Genomic DNA, 19,003 nt, shown 5'->3' with positions numbered 1-19,003 from the left:
CAAATGCGACATGAAACATTTATAGAGGTTTAAGGTTAAATCATCCTACTCGTATGTTCTCCTGAAAGGAATCCAACACTCGAGCAATATAATTTGACTTTTGAATTGTAAAAAACAAATATGTTATCGTATATTTATAATTTAACAAACGTCATTTGAAAAATATATCTCCAACAATATATGTTTCTTTGATTTATTTATGCTTAATCATGATCTTTTAGTCATATAGTGGAAGAATAATATGTCCACTATACTAGAATATTATGTCAAGTCTATTTTTGATAATAATATTAATTTTAGTGTTATATAAGGAAGTGTCCTCCATTGCAAGTAGCACGTAACATTTTCATACTCAATAATAAAAGTTCTTCATTCTCTCTCAAAGCTTGTGGTAATTCATCTCAACAGCTCTCAAGCATACTACATAATCATGTAAGTGTTATGAGTTATGAATTAGATTATATTTGGAATCTTCCTTTTAATTATATCATGCCAAATGAAGTTAATTATTTAAAAAAATTAAAAAAGAAAATTAAATCTACTATAGATCATATTTCTTTTGCTGAAAATCAACTCAAAAATCCAGACATCAATCCAATCTTTAAAAGTTGGTTTGCTAGATCAAATCTAAGAAGATTAAAAAATTCTTTAAAAGCTTTTGAAAAACAAAGCTCCATATTCGTTGCGTAATTGGCTCATTATACCATGTTATTTTGTTAACAAATTAAATATATATAACTCCTTAGTTAATTGAATATATATATATATATATATATATATATATATTATTGTACCACTGTAATAAATTATATATTTAGTAATCAGTTAATATCTTTTTAACTAATAGGATTTAGATCAAATCAATCTTTCAGAATTGTAAATTTTAGAAAGAATTCGATCGATTATTAAATTGTTTTCAAAGCCACATTAGACAAACGTCCACGTAATTATTATTATTATTAGAGTCATGCTAGATGTATATTTAAATTGACACACAAGATTTCATTTTTTAATTTCAAGGATAATAGAGAATTAAAATAAATAAAAGAAATATAATTGAATTCAAGTATATTTTTGTAATTTATCATGCAAAACTTAAGTTTGAGTGAACCTTAACATCCAATATTTTCTTTATTATTAGAAGTAATCTTCCCACGTTAATGTTATGGAATATTGTTGTTAAGTGGTTCTTTTCAGTTAGCATATAAAATGCATGTGTTTTACAAATTATTGTTCATTTCACACCACAATTAAGTTTCTTAGATAAATTGAAATTTATAATTTTTTCAATAAAAAATAAGATTTCTTACTACATTTTTATAATATGTCAATTGTCACATCACATCGACACAATGTTAGCAACATCGAATACTAAATAAAAAAAGAGATAAATTTATGGAAACAAAATTATATTTTTCTTGATATTATAAGATGTGTTTGGAATGGTATGCTTATGAGAATTGGCCCAAGTACATATGGGTCATGTAATAGCCTAAATTTAAATCGTACGACAGATTAAACGCGACATTTCGATTACAATTAAGACACTCCTACAATATCCCTCCCACTATTTTTAGTCCTTGTAATATATGAGAATAGAATTGACTTTGATACTAATTATATGACCGAACACATACCTCTTTATCAAGTAATATAGGTAATGGTAACGATGCAACTAATATATTTTAAACTGTACAGTGGCACAAGAGTCAGTTGCTTTTTCGAAAGAGACAATTATTACACCTGAGAAAAAAAACTATAATAATATTTTAATTTATTCATATTACGCATCATATTAGAAAAAAATAATTATATTTTTCTATTAATGTTAAAAGAGTGCAAAAACTTTTATTATGTGAAGTAGAATTACAACTCCGCACTAACATGGTGGTTGGCTAATTATTGTAACAATGAATAATTGAGCTCATTTTATTATTAATTTACACCGTGAATAACCTGCCAATTATATAAACCTTTAATATTTTTTTCTCATTTCTTATTCTTTAAATTTTAATTTTTGGTTTTATTTCGCATATTGAACTTTTACAATGTTTTCCCCTAGTTCTTGTTCGATTATTATGAGATTAAAATAAAAGAAACAAAAAAAAAATGCACAAAAATTATCGTGAGATCGTCTCATAGTTCAATTTTGTGAAACAGACCTCTGACCCGATTCAAATCAATGACAAATATGACACTTTATGTCAAAAATATTAATTTTTATGAAAATTATGGGTCGGGTAAGTATTTGCAAGACAATGGGATGTGGAATGGACAAGCGGTTAGACACTTTTTTCCAATATTTGAAGCTGAGGCTATCCTTAATATCCCTTTAAATCGAGGGGGTTGCGAGGATGATTGGTATTGGATAGGGAGCAGAGATGGTAAATACTCTTTTAAAGCGGGATATCACTTGGAAGTTAATAGTGCATCCCCTCAATCGTTCTAATCTGCTCTACCAGATTTTCTGTGGTGGAAAGTGCTTTAGAAACTTCGAATCCTCCCTAAGGCACGTATTTTATTGTGGCGAGCTTCATGGGATTTCATTCCATCATCGATGAATTTATTAGCTCATCTTTTAATGGGATCTGTGAATTGTGTAGCCTCAACTGCACATGTGCTGCTGTTTTGCCCAATCTTGAGAACCATATGGAAATTTTCACCATTCTAGAGTTGTCTAAAAACTCTTACTAGAGGAACGTGAAAGGACGGGTTGTTGATCATAAACGTACATGAAATTAATATTGATTGGGCTTATAGTTTATTGACTGCTTTTCATAATTCCACTAAGGTTTGTTCAATTAGAAGTGCATAGCCGATAACAACAGAGCAAAACTGGAAACCACCCACTCGAAATCAATGGAGGTTGGATGTGGATGCTGGGTTCGATGATGTGAGACAGAGATATAAAGTGGAGGCTGTGATTAGGGATTCACAAAGTACGTTTTAAGGTGCTATGACTAGTATTGTTAAACATCTCGTATCGATTAAAAGAACGGATCGAGATTTGCTTGAGAATTGGGCTGAAAGATGTTCATGTTTTTACATACTCTTCACTAGCTATTGATGCAATTATTGATAATGCCGAAGATCTGGGTATGAATGATGTTATAATGAAGGATATCCGAAATTTGTTGTAATCGGACATGTTTTTATCTATTCAACATATGAGAAGAGCAATGAATTGTGTTGGACATCAACTAGCTCGTTATGATTTTTTATTTCATCAAAAGTTTAAGTGGTGTAATGGTGACTTTCGTTCTTGGCTTAGCAGTATCATAAGTCAAGATATTATGCAGTAATACATATGTTTGCCTTAAAAAAATGTATTTTTTTACCTCTTAAATTCTTATAATCATGTCCACAATCTTTCGAAACAGGTTTTTTTGTAAGAAAATAATTTGTGGAAAATACATTTAGATAATGAAGTATATGTTTGGTTTCGTTTTTTCCCAAAAGAAAAATAAAAATAAAATTATAGTGACAATTAAATAATCTAATCTTCAATTTGGTAATTGATAAATGAGTGAGTTTGCTATGAAACGGTTTCACGGATCTTTATTCATGAGATGAGTCAATCCGATACGTACCAACAATGAAAAATAATATATGGATTTTTTGAAGTATAATGTAGGGGTGAACATGAGTTGTGTTATATATTTTTATACCTGATCCTGATTATTTAGGATAACATTATCCGATTATTTTTAAAATATATATTAAATTATAGATTTAATTAATCAAAATATATTTAAACTAAAAAATACAAAAAAATATTGACAAAAACTTGTATGAGACGATCTAATGATCACAAAATAGAGAATGATGTTCCTGAAGAAACACATGATGATGAAAATGTTCTGTCAGAACCACAAACTGATGAGAATCATGAAATCTCTATCAATTATATTAATACTGGAAAAATATGGAACCGAAAAGATATAGAAGAAATTGATGATATATTTTCTTATAATGTGGCAATCGACATCATAAATGATAATGAAGATCATGAACCAAAATCTTTTGGTGAATGTAAAAATCGGCAGGATTGGATAAAATGGAAAGATGTCATCCAGGTTAAATTGGATTCGCTAAATAAACGTAATGTTTTTGGACCTATAGTCCTTACACCTGAAGGTGTAAAACCTGTTGGATACAAATGGGTTTTTATTCGAAAGCGAAATGAGAAAAATGAAATAGTAAGATATAAAGCTCGACTTGTTGCACAAGGTTTTTCTCAAAGGCCTGGAATTGATTATGAAGAAACGTATTCTCCTGTGATGGATGCAATTACGTTTCGGTATTTGATTAGCTTGGCAGTATCTGAAAATTTAGAAATGCGTCTTATGGATGTTGTTACAGCCTACTTATATGGATCACTTGATAGTAATATATATATGAAAATCCCTGAAGGATTTAAGATGCCTGAAGCACAAAGTTCAAAACCCAGAGAATGTTATTCTGTGAAATTACTAAGATCATTATATGGGTTGAAGCAATCCGGCAGAATGTGGTATAATAGGCTAAGTGATCACTTGATGAAAAAGGGATATGTAAATAATTCAATATGCCCTTGTGTTTTCATTAAGAAAACAACATCCGGATGCGTAATTATTGCTGTATATGTTGATGATTTAAACATCATTGGAACAAATAAGGAAATTCAAGAAGTTGTGTCATACTTGAAAGAAGAATTTGAAATGAAGGATCTTGGAAAAACCAAGTATTGTCTGGGTTTACAAATTGAACAAAAAGAATGTGGAATATTTGTTCACCAGACAAATTATACAGAAAAGATCCTTAAACGTTTTAATATGGACAAATCAAATCCTTTAAGTACTCCAATGGTTGTTAGATCATTAAACATAGAAAAGGATCCATTCCGTCCATGTGAAGATGATGAAGATATTCTTGGTCCAGAAGTACCATATCTAAGTGCTATCGGTGCCCTTATGTATCTTACAAATTGTACAAGGCCTGATATATCTTTTGCCGTAAATTTATTGGCAAGATTTAGCACATATCCAACAAAGAGACATTGGAACGGAATTAAACATATATTCCGTTATCTACGAGGAACGACAGACTTGGGACTTTTGTATTCAAAAGATGCTAATCCAAGTATAATTGGTTATGCCGATGCTGGATACTTATCTGATCCACACAAAGCACGTTCTCAAACTGGATATGTATTTACTCGTGGAGGCACTGCAATTTCTTGGCGTTCACAGAAACAAACACTTGTAACAACTTCATCAAATCATGCCGAGATTATTGCACTACATGAAGCAAGCCGTGAATGTGTGTGGTTAAAATCAATGACCCAACATATCCAAATCTCATGCGGATTATCATTCGACGAGAAGCCTGTGATACTATATGAAGATAATGCTGCATGTGTTGCTCAAATGAAAGAAGGATACATAAAAAGCGACAGAACTAAACATATTCCTCCTAAGTTCTTCGCATTCACCAAAGAGCTTGAGAAGAATAAATGTATTGATGTTCGTCACATTCAATCAAGTGAAAACTCATCAGATCTCTTCACAAAGGCACTTCTTACGACAATATTCAGAAAGCACATATATAATATTGGGATGCGCAATCTACGAAATTTGTGAAGAATTGTTCGTGTCAACATGAGAGGGATTTTACGTGACTGCACTCTTTTTCCCTTACTATGGTTTTTACCCAATGGGTTTTTCCTAGTAAGGTTTTTAACGAGGCAGTATAAAAACACGTAATGTATACAATCATTATGATTATCATCACAAGGGGGAGTGTTGAAAAATTATTTAAAATGTGAAAAATATTTGTGTTGAAAATGTGAATGTTGAAAATTAGATAAAATTAGGTTTTGAATATTGAAAATTAGTGTGTGATGATGTAGGTAATGATGTATTTTATTTTTGAATTATTTGTAAAAATTTTCTATAAATAGATCTCTCATTTGTGAAGAAAATCACAATTGAGTTGAGAGAAAAATATTATAAAGTGTGTAGTGTGATAATTTTAAGAGTTTGAGATTTTTACTTTTTATCGTAAATTTTTACTTTTTCACAACAAGTCTTATTTTTTAAAAAATAATATTCCACGTGAATTGGTCGCTATATGGTTAAGTTGAAATAGAGGGGGAAAGAAACTAAAATCCAGGGTAAAATTGATAAAGTTTAAAACTTTATGGGTGTAACTGTATTTAAACCCAAGGATCGACGTGGATAACTGGATATCTGTAACGTTGACTGTTAGATGAGCCCGTTGATAAATTAAATTCTATTCCTCGTTTCTTAGTTTCCCACCTATCCAAGTGTCCTTCATCAGTATGGTGTTGATTATTAAATTATAACTACTTCATCCCTTCATTCAACTCTCCAACCACAATTTTCCATGAAAACTCAAAAGTTGCTGGAACTCAGAGATTAATAATTGGCGGATTCGAACTACCATTTGCAAGAACAAATGGCCCTTAAAATCTTCTTTAAAATATTCTTATTTCTATGTATAGTTTCAGTTATTTTGACCTCAAGAATTGTTCATTCCATCCCCTTCGTTGTATTTCATGGTAACTCTGAGATTCTGCTATGGATTTTATATGTTATATTGGAATAATATGATTCATGCTGCCTATATGTTATTCTTCCGTTGACTTTTTGGACTAGGCTGTCTTGTGAAATTTCTGCTGTTTCGACAGTTGCTAATAAGCGGTTGCATCCGTTTTTTGAATTTGGGTTCTGTAATATTTTAGTCTCAGAGTTTGAAGATTTCGTAGATGGCAAAAACTTAAGGATCTATGTTTTTTTGGAGGCGGATTTGGTTCTTTTCAAGCTTACTTTTACTTTATGGGGATTCACTTTTCTTGGAAATATCAATTCTTTGGTCTCTTTTTCCGTCCTTATTATCCTGTTTTATTTTATTTTATTTTTTTAGCTGATGGGAACTATGTTAATATGATGAAATGATGAATTCAGAGGATACATTGAATTCCCAGTTTCAAGATTCTACAAATTAGACCTTACGATAAAAATCCAAGGATTTGATATTAAATATGGCTCTCATTTTGACCTGTTATATTTCAGGAGTCTCTGACAGTTGCGATCATAAAGGAGTCTCACATTTCACCAAGGTTTTGAGTAATTGGTCTGGTTCACCTGGTTATTGCATGTATGTTTTTAATTCAATTCGTATGAACGTGGATATAAACTTGATCTACATCGAGTACATTTACTTCATATTTCGCTTTTTTAGTCCTGTTTTTGTATCTTAGAGAAATTGGAAATGGTGAATGGGATTCTTGGACAATGCCCTTTCGAAAGCAGGTCAGTTGTTTCTAAATTATTCAGTTCGTATTATACAGAAGAACATTATTATTACAATTTAAAGGAAATTTTTTTTTTTTTTGGTTGAATGGTGTAGACTGCCACTGCTTGCAAAAAGGTATGCTGTTCTGTCCGAAGAGTTATCTTAATTGACCCAGAATATCTTGCTTAGATTGAATGCCTTTTTAACAAATAGGTGAAGAAAATGAGTGAGCTAAGTGATGGCTACAACATAATCGGGCTTTCGCAGGTGGGAATCTTTTTCTATCCCCATCATCTCTCAAAATCGAACCATATTTTAAATACAATTTATGGGCTAATTATATATGATGTTTTTCCCATAAAAAACTCACTGATGGACATTATTTTCTTTCAGTGACGGGAGGAAATTTTATTGAAATTGAGTTTTGTTTTGTGGCTAATGTATTTCTATCATGGAAGAAATATGTGAAGTGTGAACATTCAATAATTGTTTCTGACGTTTTTATGTTTGACATATGAAAAAATGGTGTTATCATACTCACTTTTTATGGTTTTCATTTGTTGATGAACATCTGTCTCTAATCTCATACTTTCCAGGGTAATATGATTGGTAGAGGAGTCATTGAGTTCTGTGACGGACCTCCGGTAAGTACTGATCGAGCACTTTGATAAAGAAATCTGGGTAAAAAAGTTCATTCTATAAATTCATCGAGTCGATCGTCAATACTTTTCGAGCCCCAGACTGTACAACTCTACTCTTTTCAACTTGATGTTCTCTTTAGCATATTGTAGGATGGAATATTTATGGATATTCCAAAGCTAGAGGTATGAAAATAGTGCAAATGAAATTTTTGAACTGTACGACATCTTTAACATCTCATTTTGGTTGTTGCTCCACATAGGGAGTCACACAGGACAGTTGGGGCAATTGGTTCTGTAATGCTACCTAAGAATAGCTTAGTTGTTACTCTATTGCCATACATGCAACTAGCTGCCCTCGAAGTTCCTAATCCAACTCAATTTCGAGAAGCACGATTCCCCTATATTGATTCACTGCTGTCCCTTCGAATGGTTTTTAGATGTGATAAACTGTTTGTCCAAGTTGTATATCGTCCTTTCGAACTACCACTTATTACTTCCAGTTCTCACTCTTTCAGATTTTGGTGCATCTATATACCAATATCACAATCTGTGCTCAAGATACCAATTATTATGCCTTATTTTTCTTAAATTGACACAGGTGAGAAATCTTATTTCTCTGGCAGGTCCACATGCCGGGATTGCCTCTGTTCCCCTCTGCGGAGTAAGATTTCTTCTAGCTGCATTTAAGTCTTCTATATTATGGATCCATAAAATATACGCAGTTCAATTCTTTGATGATTAATTGGCTGATGCAAGTAGGGAAACACTGTAGATTTGTTTCTTGAATATGAGGATTTCTATATCTGTCACCTTTGATGAAACTATACAGTCGGATGGTTAAAAAAGTCTTAAAAAAACACTCATTACAGTAATTGATGGTAAAAGAGAGATGTGCCCGTACATTGCTCTTCAATTATCTTGGAAAAACTTTACCGTGTGCAGTGTTAATAATCATGTAATATATTACTATATTATGATATATTTGTGATATTACTTTATTATGATCAAGTTAAAGAAAAGATTTTCCACCGTATTTATCAACAAATATTTTCATTTATATAAATGATAATAATAGTATCAGTTCTTCATGGTTTAATCCCATATCGTGTCTCGTTCTTTCTTCATTGTATATTCACCATTTGTAATTGAATACATAGCCTGTGGAAATTGTTTGCTTTGGCCCTCTGGTTTAATTATTCTTGGTCTTGCAGTCTGCTTTGGTTTGCATTCTCGTGGACTTTTTGATCGAGTTGGCAGTTTATACCGACTTTGTTCAGGTTTTGAAATCGTTCAACATGGCGTTGCATTTTAAATTTCAAACCCCAGATTTTCAGTTCCTGAACTTGCAAGATTTCTTTTCTTGATTTCACTTCTTACATCATGGGAATCTACATCGTTTTGAATCATCTCAGCTTTGTGTCATTGCAGGAACACTTGGCACCGTCTAACTACATTAAAATTCCAACTGTGAGTAAATTCTTTTGCAAGAATTGAATTTATACCTATAAGTATGAAACATTAGTGATCTTCTTGTTTTATTTCTCATGCATATAACTTTTTATGTTTTGAATCTATGCATGTTGGAGACATTTACGTTTTAAATATCTTCTTCTCTATAACAATATAACATCAAGTTTTTTTCAATCGGTTTTTTCGAAATAGTGATGAAAAAAATGTCTGATCCTTTAATTGCTCATTTCGAATTTAATAATGAGTTTCAAAAGATAACATAGTGGACACGCATGAATTGGAGTTTAGACCAAGTTTGTTTTCTAGAAGCAAACACATGATTGAATTCCAAATCATTTTGGCGTAGTTCGATACAATTTAGACTCTTTTAACATATCCCCATGTGTTTAAGGCATGACGCCTCCATTTGGACATAAAATTCTGTTGACCACTTTATCAGGATTTACGTGACTACAAGGATGGATGCATGTTCCTCCCTAAGCTAAATAATGAATTTCACCAGAATTCCACGTACAAAGAGCGGTTTTCTAGCTTGCAGAATTTGGTACTTATAATGGTAAGTTTGATATAAAGGTTCTGATTACCTGTTAGATACAAGAAATCTTAACATTTTCCTCCAGTTTCGTGTATGCATATGGCTCAAGCTATTTTTTCTTACCCAGTTCGAGAAAGATAACGTTCTAGTGCCGAAAGAGACCTCTTGGTTTGGGTACTATCCAGACAATTCGTGGGACACCATTTTGTCCGCACAGCAGGTATCTGTTTCTTATCATACGGCAATGATTCGTTATGAATCTGCTCTCCTAGAACCTACAAGTTATTGGAAAGTTTGTGTCTGCATGGTTTTTATTAATGTTATTCCGTGTTAAGACATTGAATCAATCGAGTTTTTCTTTCCGTCTATACTCTTGAGCTTGTATCTTGACCTTCAGGCTCTTAATAAGAGCCAATACAATGGAGGGGCGACGGGGTAAGGCTCACCATCGGACTTGAATCAAGAATAAGGTCCTATCGGATTAAGATGTGTGAACTGAATATAGATGCCGCGTGCTAGTGTCACTCACAACAAATCCAAAGAATGCCATCAGTTCAATCTTGTGATCATGCATGCTAAAGCAAGCTGCATTGTTGAATCTTTACAGACAACCCTCTACACCGAAGATTGGATCGGCCTGAAAACACTGGATGAATCTGGGAAAGTGAAGTTTGTAAAAGCATGTGGAAGCCACCTTGAAATCTCTTATGATGAAATGGAAGAACACATACTTCCATACTTGTTGGAGAATTCGACTACGCGGCACAAATCATCGAATCTCTCCTCTTTGAGGCTCATGTCTGGACATGACGAGAATACAATTAAGCTGTATTGAGATACTAACATTATTACCACGAATTTTACATGAAAATGTGGCAATTATGAATGACATCGTTTGTGTAGATGTCATCTTATTTAATAAATGACAATTTTTATTTTTTCTTTTAAGTTTGTACTATACCATTCATTCACATACTTGTAAAAACACACTTTTAATTTAGCTCTTAAGTTTAATGAAATAAGAGTAGGTTTTTTGTAAGACAGTCTCACGAATCTTTATATGTGAGACGGGTCAACAATACCAATATTCACAATAAAAAGTAATACTCTTAGCATAAAAAGTAATACTTTTTCATGGATTACTCAAATAAGAGATCCGTCTCACAAAATACGACCCGTGAGACCGTCTCACACAAGTTTTTGTCATGAAATAAATATTATTGAGGTAACATCGTCAATTAGATAAATTATTATATCTAGAAAAGAAAATTTATTTTTAACTGAATAGGTATTAGATGTTCCAAAGTTAAACAAAGTCTTGATGAAATGTTTTTTTAAACACTATAGAATGCTCCAATATAAACTTAGAATTAGATGACAGTTATTTTATTGTTATAAAATAATAATTTTATTATTTCTAGTTTTTTTTTTTCCCATGAAAATTTAATCTAATTGATAAAAATGTCATTTTAAAAATATATCGCCACTGTACGTCACTTGGTTGTTGGGCGACGGGGTTTCTCTGCATAGCTTTGAAGCCCGAAATATTGGAAAAATTACTGGTGAGATTTGATTTGTTTTCGATTTTTACTGGGTCCGCCTGTTGCGAATGATGTATGCTGGGGTTTTGGTATAAAGGATCGAGTTACATTGCCTCTTCTCTCAAACCAAAAGTTGCTAATTTTGGTCATGAAGTTGGTATGTATCACTTTCTTGATTTTTGGGACACTTCAGATTCAGAAAATCAAGCATTAATCTTTGTTGGGAACTTGTGGCATCCACTCTATGGTCTATAGATGGATTCTTGAAAGCGCAACCAGATAGAACACACATCCATGTAATTGGGCCATTCCATTCTTCTCTTCATCGTGGGATTGAATGCCTGAAGGCTTTCTTGAAAGAACTTGAATCCTTTAAATGGCGATATGGGTTCGTTTCTACAGTTCCTCGATGGATCCCCCATGCTATCTATGTTAGAGTAACATTTTGTTTTAGTTGCACAGTGTTTGTGAAATTATATTATTTTTATAGTTTATTTGGTGTTTTCTTGTAAATTATAACAATAAGATTCATTTATAAAAAGTAACAAATGCATTATGGCTTACATTATATTAAACACTTGGTCTTGTCCTAATAAAATCTATGATGAATTTCAATATAATCATTTTCGAGGGGAGAATTTTTACCTTTACGAAGATATATGCACGAGTAAACGCATGATTTTTTGGTGTTTCGAATGACATTGTTATTGCATACGCTTATGTATTATTTGTTTATATCTGGTTCTTGTACTCTCGGAACTAATTTGTGTTGGAGTGGTTCTTTATATATGTAATGGAATCTTTACTTCATCGTTTAACAATTGTAGTTTTGTTAAACCCTTCACTTCTACTAGTGTTGGATTCGTTATGGTGGCCCTCTAGAAAGACGCATCGAAGAGGAATGCATGATGATATCTTCCTTGAGTGAAAATCATTATAAATAGGGAATAACAAATAACATGTAGCTTTTAATTATATTGTAAAAATAATTGACAACTATCGAATTCTGCATCTGGTATCTGTTTATTAAAATTTCAGTTGTTTAAAGTAACCTTTTGTTTTCTCATGGTTTATGATATTTTGTGATTATTATATGAATAGGAAGGGAAGTCTGTGCAACTGCATCTGTCCTTCAATATAGCTGTCGACAACTGCAATATTTCATTATTTGTAATTTCTCAGTTATTTTTATAAAATTAATGCTGTTTTCTTTAGCCCATTTAGATTTGAGTTGTTTGTGATATGCTATTCAATTGCTTTGTCTCATTGTTCTGTAATATCACTTTTGAACTCGCTGTCTTCTCGATATTTTTCTTCATTTGCACCAGCCAAAAGACTTGGTGAAACAAGAAGAAACATGAAGTTGAAATCATACATTTGTTGCATGCATTTGTGTTAAATGCAACAAAAGAACTAATATGTGGAAATGATGAGACCGAGTTGTAACCCTTCAAACTTGCGGGATTCATTTATTTTTGTAATGTTTATGTTATAGGATTCCAAGAAGAATAGAAAATTAAATTGTATCCATATTTCTGTATCTAACAATATTTTTCCTTTTTTCAGGAACTGCATTTATTGCGGTTGCAGAATGGGAGTCTATGGAAGTTGAAGGATATCGATCTAGATTATGGTTGAAGTCCCAACTTTGATGCATGCGGTATATAATGTTTTCTTGGTTTATCTTGATTTATCTGTATATTACGGAAAAAACTGAACTGCACATTAATGATTTTAACGTTTTCGATACAGACAATTAATGTTGATCATTGGTTTGTTATAATGTCCATCGTTGGATATTATTACCTTTGGTTCTTGATTTAAGGCATTGTGTTGGTGTATTTAGAGTTTGAAAAGGTAGGCAGAGTGGTTATATATATTGATATGAATCTCTTACTCACTGAAGTGTATCTTTAATTTGTTATCCGAATATATTAATCAAATCAAATGATCTAAAATTATAACCTACTTCAGTAGATCGTGATATAGTCCTAGACAACTGTCATCAGTATTATAGCAAGGAAAATGTTATCTACATACTCAAAACAAATGGATTATAAGTCTAATTTCCAACCAATCATAGATGTAGCTATCCTTGCTATTTTTCCATCACTTTTTTTTTCCATGTTTAGATTAACTTTTTGGCAGAGCACATGAAACTTGCTTGACCTCTTCTGATTTGTATTTCAACATTGCTGGAAAGAAATCACACAATTCTTGGGTGAGACTGCTTGTTCTCGTATTAAGACGAAAAGAAATAAAATTTTTGATAAAAATGTAAAATGGAAGTATAAGACTTCCTTTCTATCAATCTTATGCAAAGACAAGTTAACAACTCAAATTGGAATTGATTTAGATTGATATATGTTTAATCAGTTGCAATTGCGTCAAATCATTTTCTCCCTTCTCCATATCTCAGTGACACTTGCTCAGGTAGTTATGTGGATGATCATAATAATCACTTGTGTTCATTCTCTATCGCATGACTTCTCTCTTTTTGCCATGTGTCCCTTGTCCATTGATCTGATCTAGGATTTCTGATTTTCATATGCCTTTGTATCAGGATATAATGCTATCTACGATAATTTTCACATACCCACAACTGATTCTCCTTTGTCTTACTCTATCTTGGGGTTTCCTATCACCATACAAGACAACACATGGAGTTGCCACAAACCCATTTATTTACAGTCATCACACTTTTTCTTGTTTAGCTGAAGTTTGAAGATGATTTTCTATCTATAACTAAACCTACTAAAAATGGTGGTGGTTTGTGGTATGACTCATCTAGTTTAAGGCTCAATGGCGGTTTAAACCATACTCTTTAATCGGGAAAAACTCAATTATCTTCACCTCTCTAGGAAGAAATCTGTTTGTTGTATCTGGATTTTGGGTTATCCTTTAGAAACTACACTTTTGGAAATGTTGATCCAAAGGTAATTTTTCAGGTTCCCACGAGTCTATCCAACTCCACTTCTACCAAATTTATTCCAATACAGTTTTGTAACTTTGAATTTCTCTGTTGAGTTTTTACTAATATTTTTTCCTAACCTTTTCTAGCCATTTGATAGAATGGAGTCTTTACCATGGATATGTTTGATGCAAATGTGTTCCATATGTTTGATGCTAATTTTTTTACGGAGTAGAATACTACTGTATGTTGAAGTTTACTTCTTGTTTCAATATTTATTCTTTTCACTGCATATCCTGTAAATTAATTTTGTTCAGATTTCTGCAACATCTTATTTTCTACTTTAGCCATTTACCAATGTTGCAAGAATATGAGCGCATACATCTACTTTAAATGTTTTAGGTTAAAATGATTGTTGTATTTTCATGTGTAATTGGTTAAAGAAACATTTTTGTACTTGCTACTGTACCACCATGTACTCAGAATTTATATCAAAGAATACAAAAACTAAATAAATTCAACTGAAGAGGGTTGGTCTTTAAGATCCCTTGAAATTTCAGATTGCAATGGCACAGTTGGGTGTTTTTGGACAATTATTAATGATACAGTGCGTTGGTGAAAAAGCTGTCAAATTATCATAAACATTCTGGTAATCTTTTGACACATCATTGCTGACAAATTAAATAAATCCAGCATCTTGATTTTTTTCCATAAGAGCACAAATTTCATTTATTATTCCATGACATCATTCCACCTTTCTCTCTCTCAGAATCTCTATAAACTGCATTTTCTTTCCACTCTTCTTATCCTTACACCATTGCATTCTCTTACAATTTATTCAACTCTCTGTGATGATCTCACTCTGCGGTTTCAAAAGTTTCCTGGGATTTTATTTAAAATTGTCTGTATTAAAGTAAGTTTAGCTGTCTCTCTTATCTCTGATGTCTCTTGTTACTATGCCAATGTCTTCTTCCTTCCCAAAGGGTTTCCAGTTTTTTAGGTTCAATCAGTTTCTAATTCATACATTTGAAATATCTGAACCAAAACCTAGAGAAATAGGGAAAAAAAGTCAGTACTTTGTTTTTGCCTTTTGAGATGGGAGAAATATCTGATAAACACATCTAAGAAATATATAAAAAATGTTGAAACCTTGTTTTCCTATTTTAAATTTCTGCTTAAAAGATACCTAATTTGTTTTTGTAATTGCAAGTGCAAAAATACTTGTATGAATATATATGCATTTTCCTGTTGTAGATCTTTGAATGAAATTGTGTAGATGCTTTTCTTTTTTGTAACTTAATTATTCTATCCGATTGTTTCAGGGCTTTTTTAATCCAGCAGGCTTTCTGAAGTGGAAGAGAATTTAATCCTCCCATTCATATTAGTATATCAGAATCTCGTTCAAGAAGTTTCCGGTGCATGCAACTGTATATTTGTATCCGTGCAGTTTATATTTCTAACTATATGCTGTATGTATAATTTCATCTACATCTACACACGGGCAAGGCAAGCTCTTGCATGAATAGTGCACATTTAACGGGAGCATCTTGATTTTTCTCGCATGAGTTGCTATGGTTCTGCATAAATTTTGGTTATATTTTATTGCTCTGATGGCTATCATTTTATTTTATTTCTCTTTCCAAAGCTTTTGATTCAATCAACAAGAAGAGCAAAATGTCATTACCAGGATCCTCTATATCAAGCCCACTCTTGATAAATGACAATGAAGAGATTCAATCACCCAAGAAAGATGATAATCATGTTAACATTGTGGAAGTACCTGAAGGTAAGAGGGAAAAAGAACCAATTTCAAAGTAGGTACTGACTTTGGGTTGTCCAACTGTTTTTAAAAATATTTGCCAAAAGGTTGTCATATATACATTGATTTATGATTATATGGTTAATATTTATCTATATATTTGTTTCTTGTAAAATCTCTGAAGACATCTACGGAATGACTGGTCAAACACCTTCGAGGACACTAAGAAAGAGGGAAAAGAATGTCCAGAAACAGATTGAGGTAGCAAACAGTTTATTGATCTGATCATTTTGATTTTTTTTGTGATTAATTCTTTTTCCTTTTATGTCTATATTTTGGGTTTTTCTAGTTAATTTTTCCCGGTGAAAGTTTAAAAGGAATAACAGTTGGCAAATATAAAGTCTAGGAAGGTATCATTTTCACACTTTTTTTTATGTTTAATGAAACATTTTATCGCACACATCATGAGAAGGAAAAAGAAATATCTTAGTAGATGTTACCGGTTATGAATTTCAAGTAACTTTGCTTCTTATGGGGAATATAATTTTTTTGCTCATAGTTTCCTTCAAGCCTTTTGGAGATATCCGCAATTCTTTTGTGCATCTTTTGAAGGTATGCCGCCAACAAAGAAAGAGTGAATCAATATCACACCAATCTGTTAGTTTTTTTGAATGAGTTCAAATTTGTATCCTGAGAAGTATTTGTTTTATCCAAAAACTAGTTGTATATGTCCATGCAACTCATGTACATAGATTGAATCAAAATAGAAATTATTATCCAGCTAGTCTAATTCCCTTTCTTTCTTTCTTCCTTTTTTCTGTCGAAAAAGTAAAGATTTCATTGAACACTAAAACTTGTCATTAAAAGAGTACGAGACATAAAAGCGGAAATCAATTCAACAAATGTAGCTTAATGACGTACTTGTACATATTAAGCATTGGTCGTTCTTTTTCTGGATAACACATGTGAATTAGATGTCTTAGAAAATTGATGTGCACATCAAATATTCCTTTCTTACCTTCCTTAACAAGCTATATTTGAGGGTGGTTATTTTTTTATAAGCTTAATTATGAGCCTTAGAAACATGAAGATTGATCTGAATATGATATTTAGTTTTGCAACTGTGATCCTTTTATATTAGGGCTGCAAATGACACGAGTAGCTCTACTCAAGCTCGGTCAAAACTCAAGCTCGATCTCTGTGGTTTGACCAAGCTCGAGTCGAGTACGAGTAGCTCGAGCCCGCAATCGAGTCGAGCTCGAGTATTTGATGGTCTGGTCAAGAGCTACTCGACAACATATATATTTAATTATATATATATTTAGATTTATTTATCTATTTATATATTTGTTTATGTATATATTTATTTAAAATTAAAAAAAAAAAAAAGTTATTTGAGCACGAGTAACTCGAAATGTTATCGAGTCGAGTTCGAGCTTGAAAATTAATATTCAAATCGAGTCAAGCTCGAGTTCGAGTATTTCAATTTTTTTCCGAGTCGAGCTCGAGTAGTGTGATACTTGGTACTACTCAAGCTCGAAACTTGACTCGATGCAGTTTATTTGTCAATTTTTCTTGTGACAATTTGAATTTTTTCTCCCTTTTTAAGTGGTACTGTAAGTTTTAACCATTGTGCATGTGGAGGCAAGTCATTTCAAAGAAACTAAAGCAAAATGGAAATCATTATTCTTCTCATCAATCTATATAATCATCTATATGTGTGGATTACAAATGGAAATAGACGTTAGCATAAATCAGAGCAAGAGTTTGTGCTATTGAAAGTGGGACTTGTGTAACACACAGAATCTATGATACACTTTACTCTCATTTTATTTTAAAAAATAAAATTGTGTTAATTGTAATATCTGTGACACACACAATCTATGATACACTTTACTCTTTACGTAATTAAAACACTCTTGTTTAATTGTAATATCTGTCTATCTTCCTGCACTTTATCTCTTCGAATTTGTTGTGATGTGACATTAAAGTGAACATTTTTTAGACATCTTAGTAGTGGAAGAAAAATTTTGTTTGTAGTCCTATAATTGCGGGTTTACATCTTGAATCCTCTATGTATGTTATCATCAATTACATTCATGGGAATACTACAGGACAATTCATATTGGTCCTTCTTCTCAAAACATTCTAATTTGTTGGTTAAAATTTCCCAATTTAGGATTTCCTAAATTGGGCCATGAATGGCTAAATTGATTATCAAAAAATAATTATGAAAATGAGAATAATTGAAATACAGTTTAATTGCACCGTAAATTTTAGTATGAAATGTGTGTGATTATCATCTTTAGTATAAAAACAGTTTATAGATAATCTAGTTTAGTTCGCCTTTGCCAAAATAGTTATGAAGTTAATATTGGTATCACATAAATAAAACACTAAAAATGTCACTCTCCCATAGTTACATGACAGTATGATATTTTGGCTCTTATAGGTTGACAGTTCATTCTGTCTATTTATACGGATTGGTGTTCTACGTTATATTTTTAAAAGACTATACTGTTATGCAGATAATTGTTGCTGAACTTATTACTTTTGTGTATAAATAAATCGTGGTCTACTTTTTGCACATCATGCCAGAAGTGGTATCAATTGTTGAGATTTTTGGTAATGCTTGGGAGATGCTCTTGTGTGGAGAATCAAAGAAGTGAATTTTGACTTAGGGTCTGGATTGGGGATGATGATTTAGTACAGTGAATGCACTTTGCTAGGTCACTGTACTTGCACAGATCTTTTGCAAACATAATAGTGGTAATAATTTTCATCGACGGTGCGGTGCACTTCTTATATACACAACTCCAGTTTTCGGAGGCTATATTTGGATAGATA

At 32.0% G+C, this 19,003-nt stretch overlaps 1 protein-coding gene and 1 long non-coding RNA gene across 3 annotated transcripts; both read left to right on the top strand.

Moving 5' to 3' along the window:
* The first annotated feature begins 6,303 nt into the window (after window positions 1-6,303).
* LOC140984010 (uncharacterized) lies at window positions 6,304-10,868 on the top strand. Its single transcript, XM_073451152.1, has 12 exons — window positions 6,304-6,562; window positions 7,077-7,161; window positions 7,265-7,316; window positions 7,414-7,434; window positions 7,513-7,566; window positions 7,896-7,943; window positions 8,539-8,601; window positions 9,152-9,217; window positions 9,369-9,407; window positions 9,850-9,966; window positions 10,073-10,165; window positions 10,553-10,868. The coding sequence occupies exons 1-12, from the start codon at window positions 6,460-6,462 to the stop codon at window positions 10,778-10,780; spliced, it is 969 nt and encodes a 322-aa protein (XP_073307253.1). The 5' UTR covers window positions 6,304-6,459; the 3' UTR covers window positions 10,781-10,868.
* A 553-nt stretch (window positions 10,869-11,421) lies between these two features.
* LOC140984447 (uncharacterized) lies at window positions 11,422-17,426 on the top strand. Of its 2 annotated transcripts, XR_012176618.1 has the most exons (6): window positions 11,422-11,874; window positions 12,588-12,928; window positions 13,053-13,146; window positions 14,958-15,469; window positions 15,500-16,417; window positions 16,506-17,426. It is a non-coding gene; the product is annotated as an uncharacterized lncRNA (long non-coding RNA). The 2 variants fall into 2 exon arrangements; XR_012176619.1 differs by lacking the exon at window positions 14,958-15,469 and having other exon boundaries at window positions 15,720-16,417.
* The last annotated feature ends 1,577 nt before the right edge of the window (window positions 17,427-19,003 follow it).

Source organism: Primulina huaijiensis, chromosome 9 (assembly GCF_012295235.1).
Source record: "Primulina huaijiensis isolate GDHJ02 chromosome 9, ASM1229523v2, whole genome shotgun sequence".
In the NCBI taxonomy this organism is placed as follows: Eukaryota; Viridiplantae; Streptophyta; class Magnoliopsida; order Lamiales; family Gesneriaceae; genus Primulina; species Primulina huaijiensis.
Note: the sequence above shows the minus strand (reverse complement) of the source record. Positions and strands in the feature narration are given on the sequence as shown.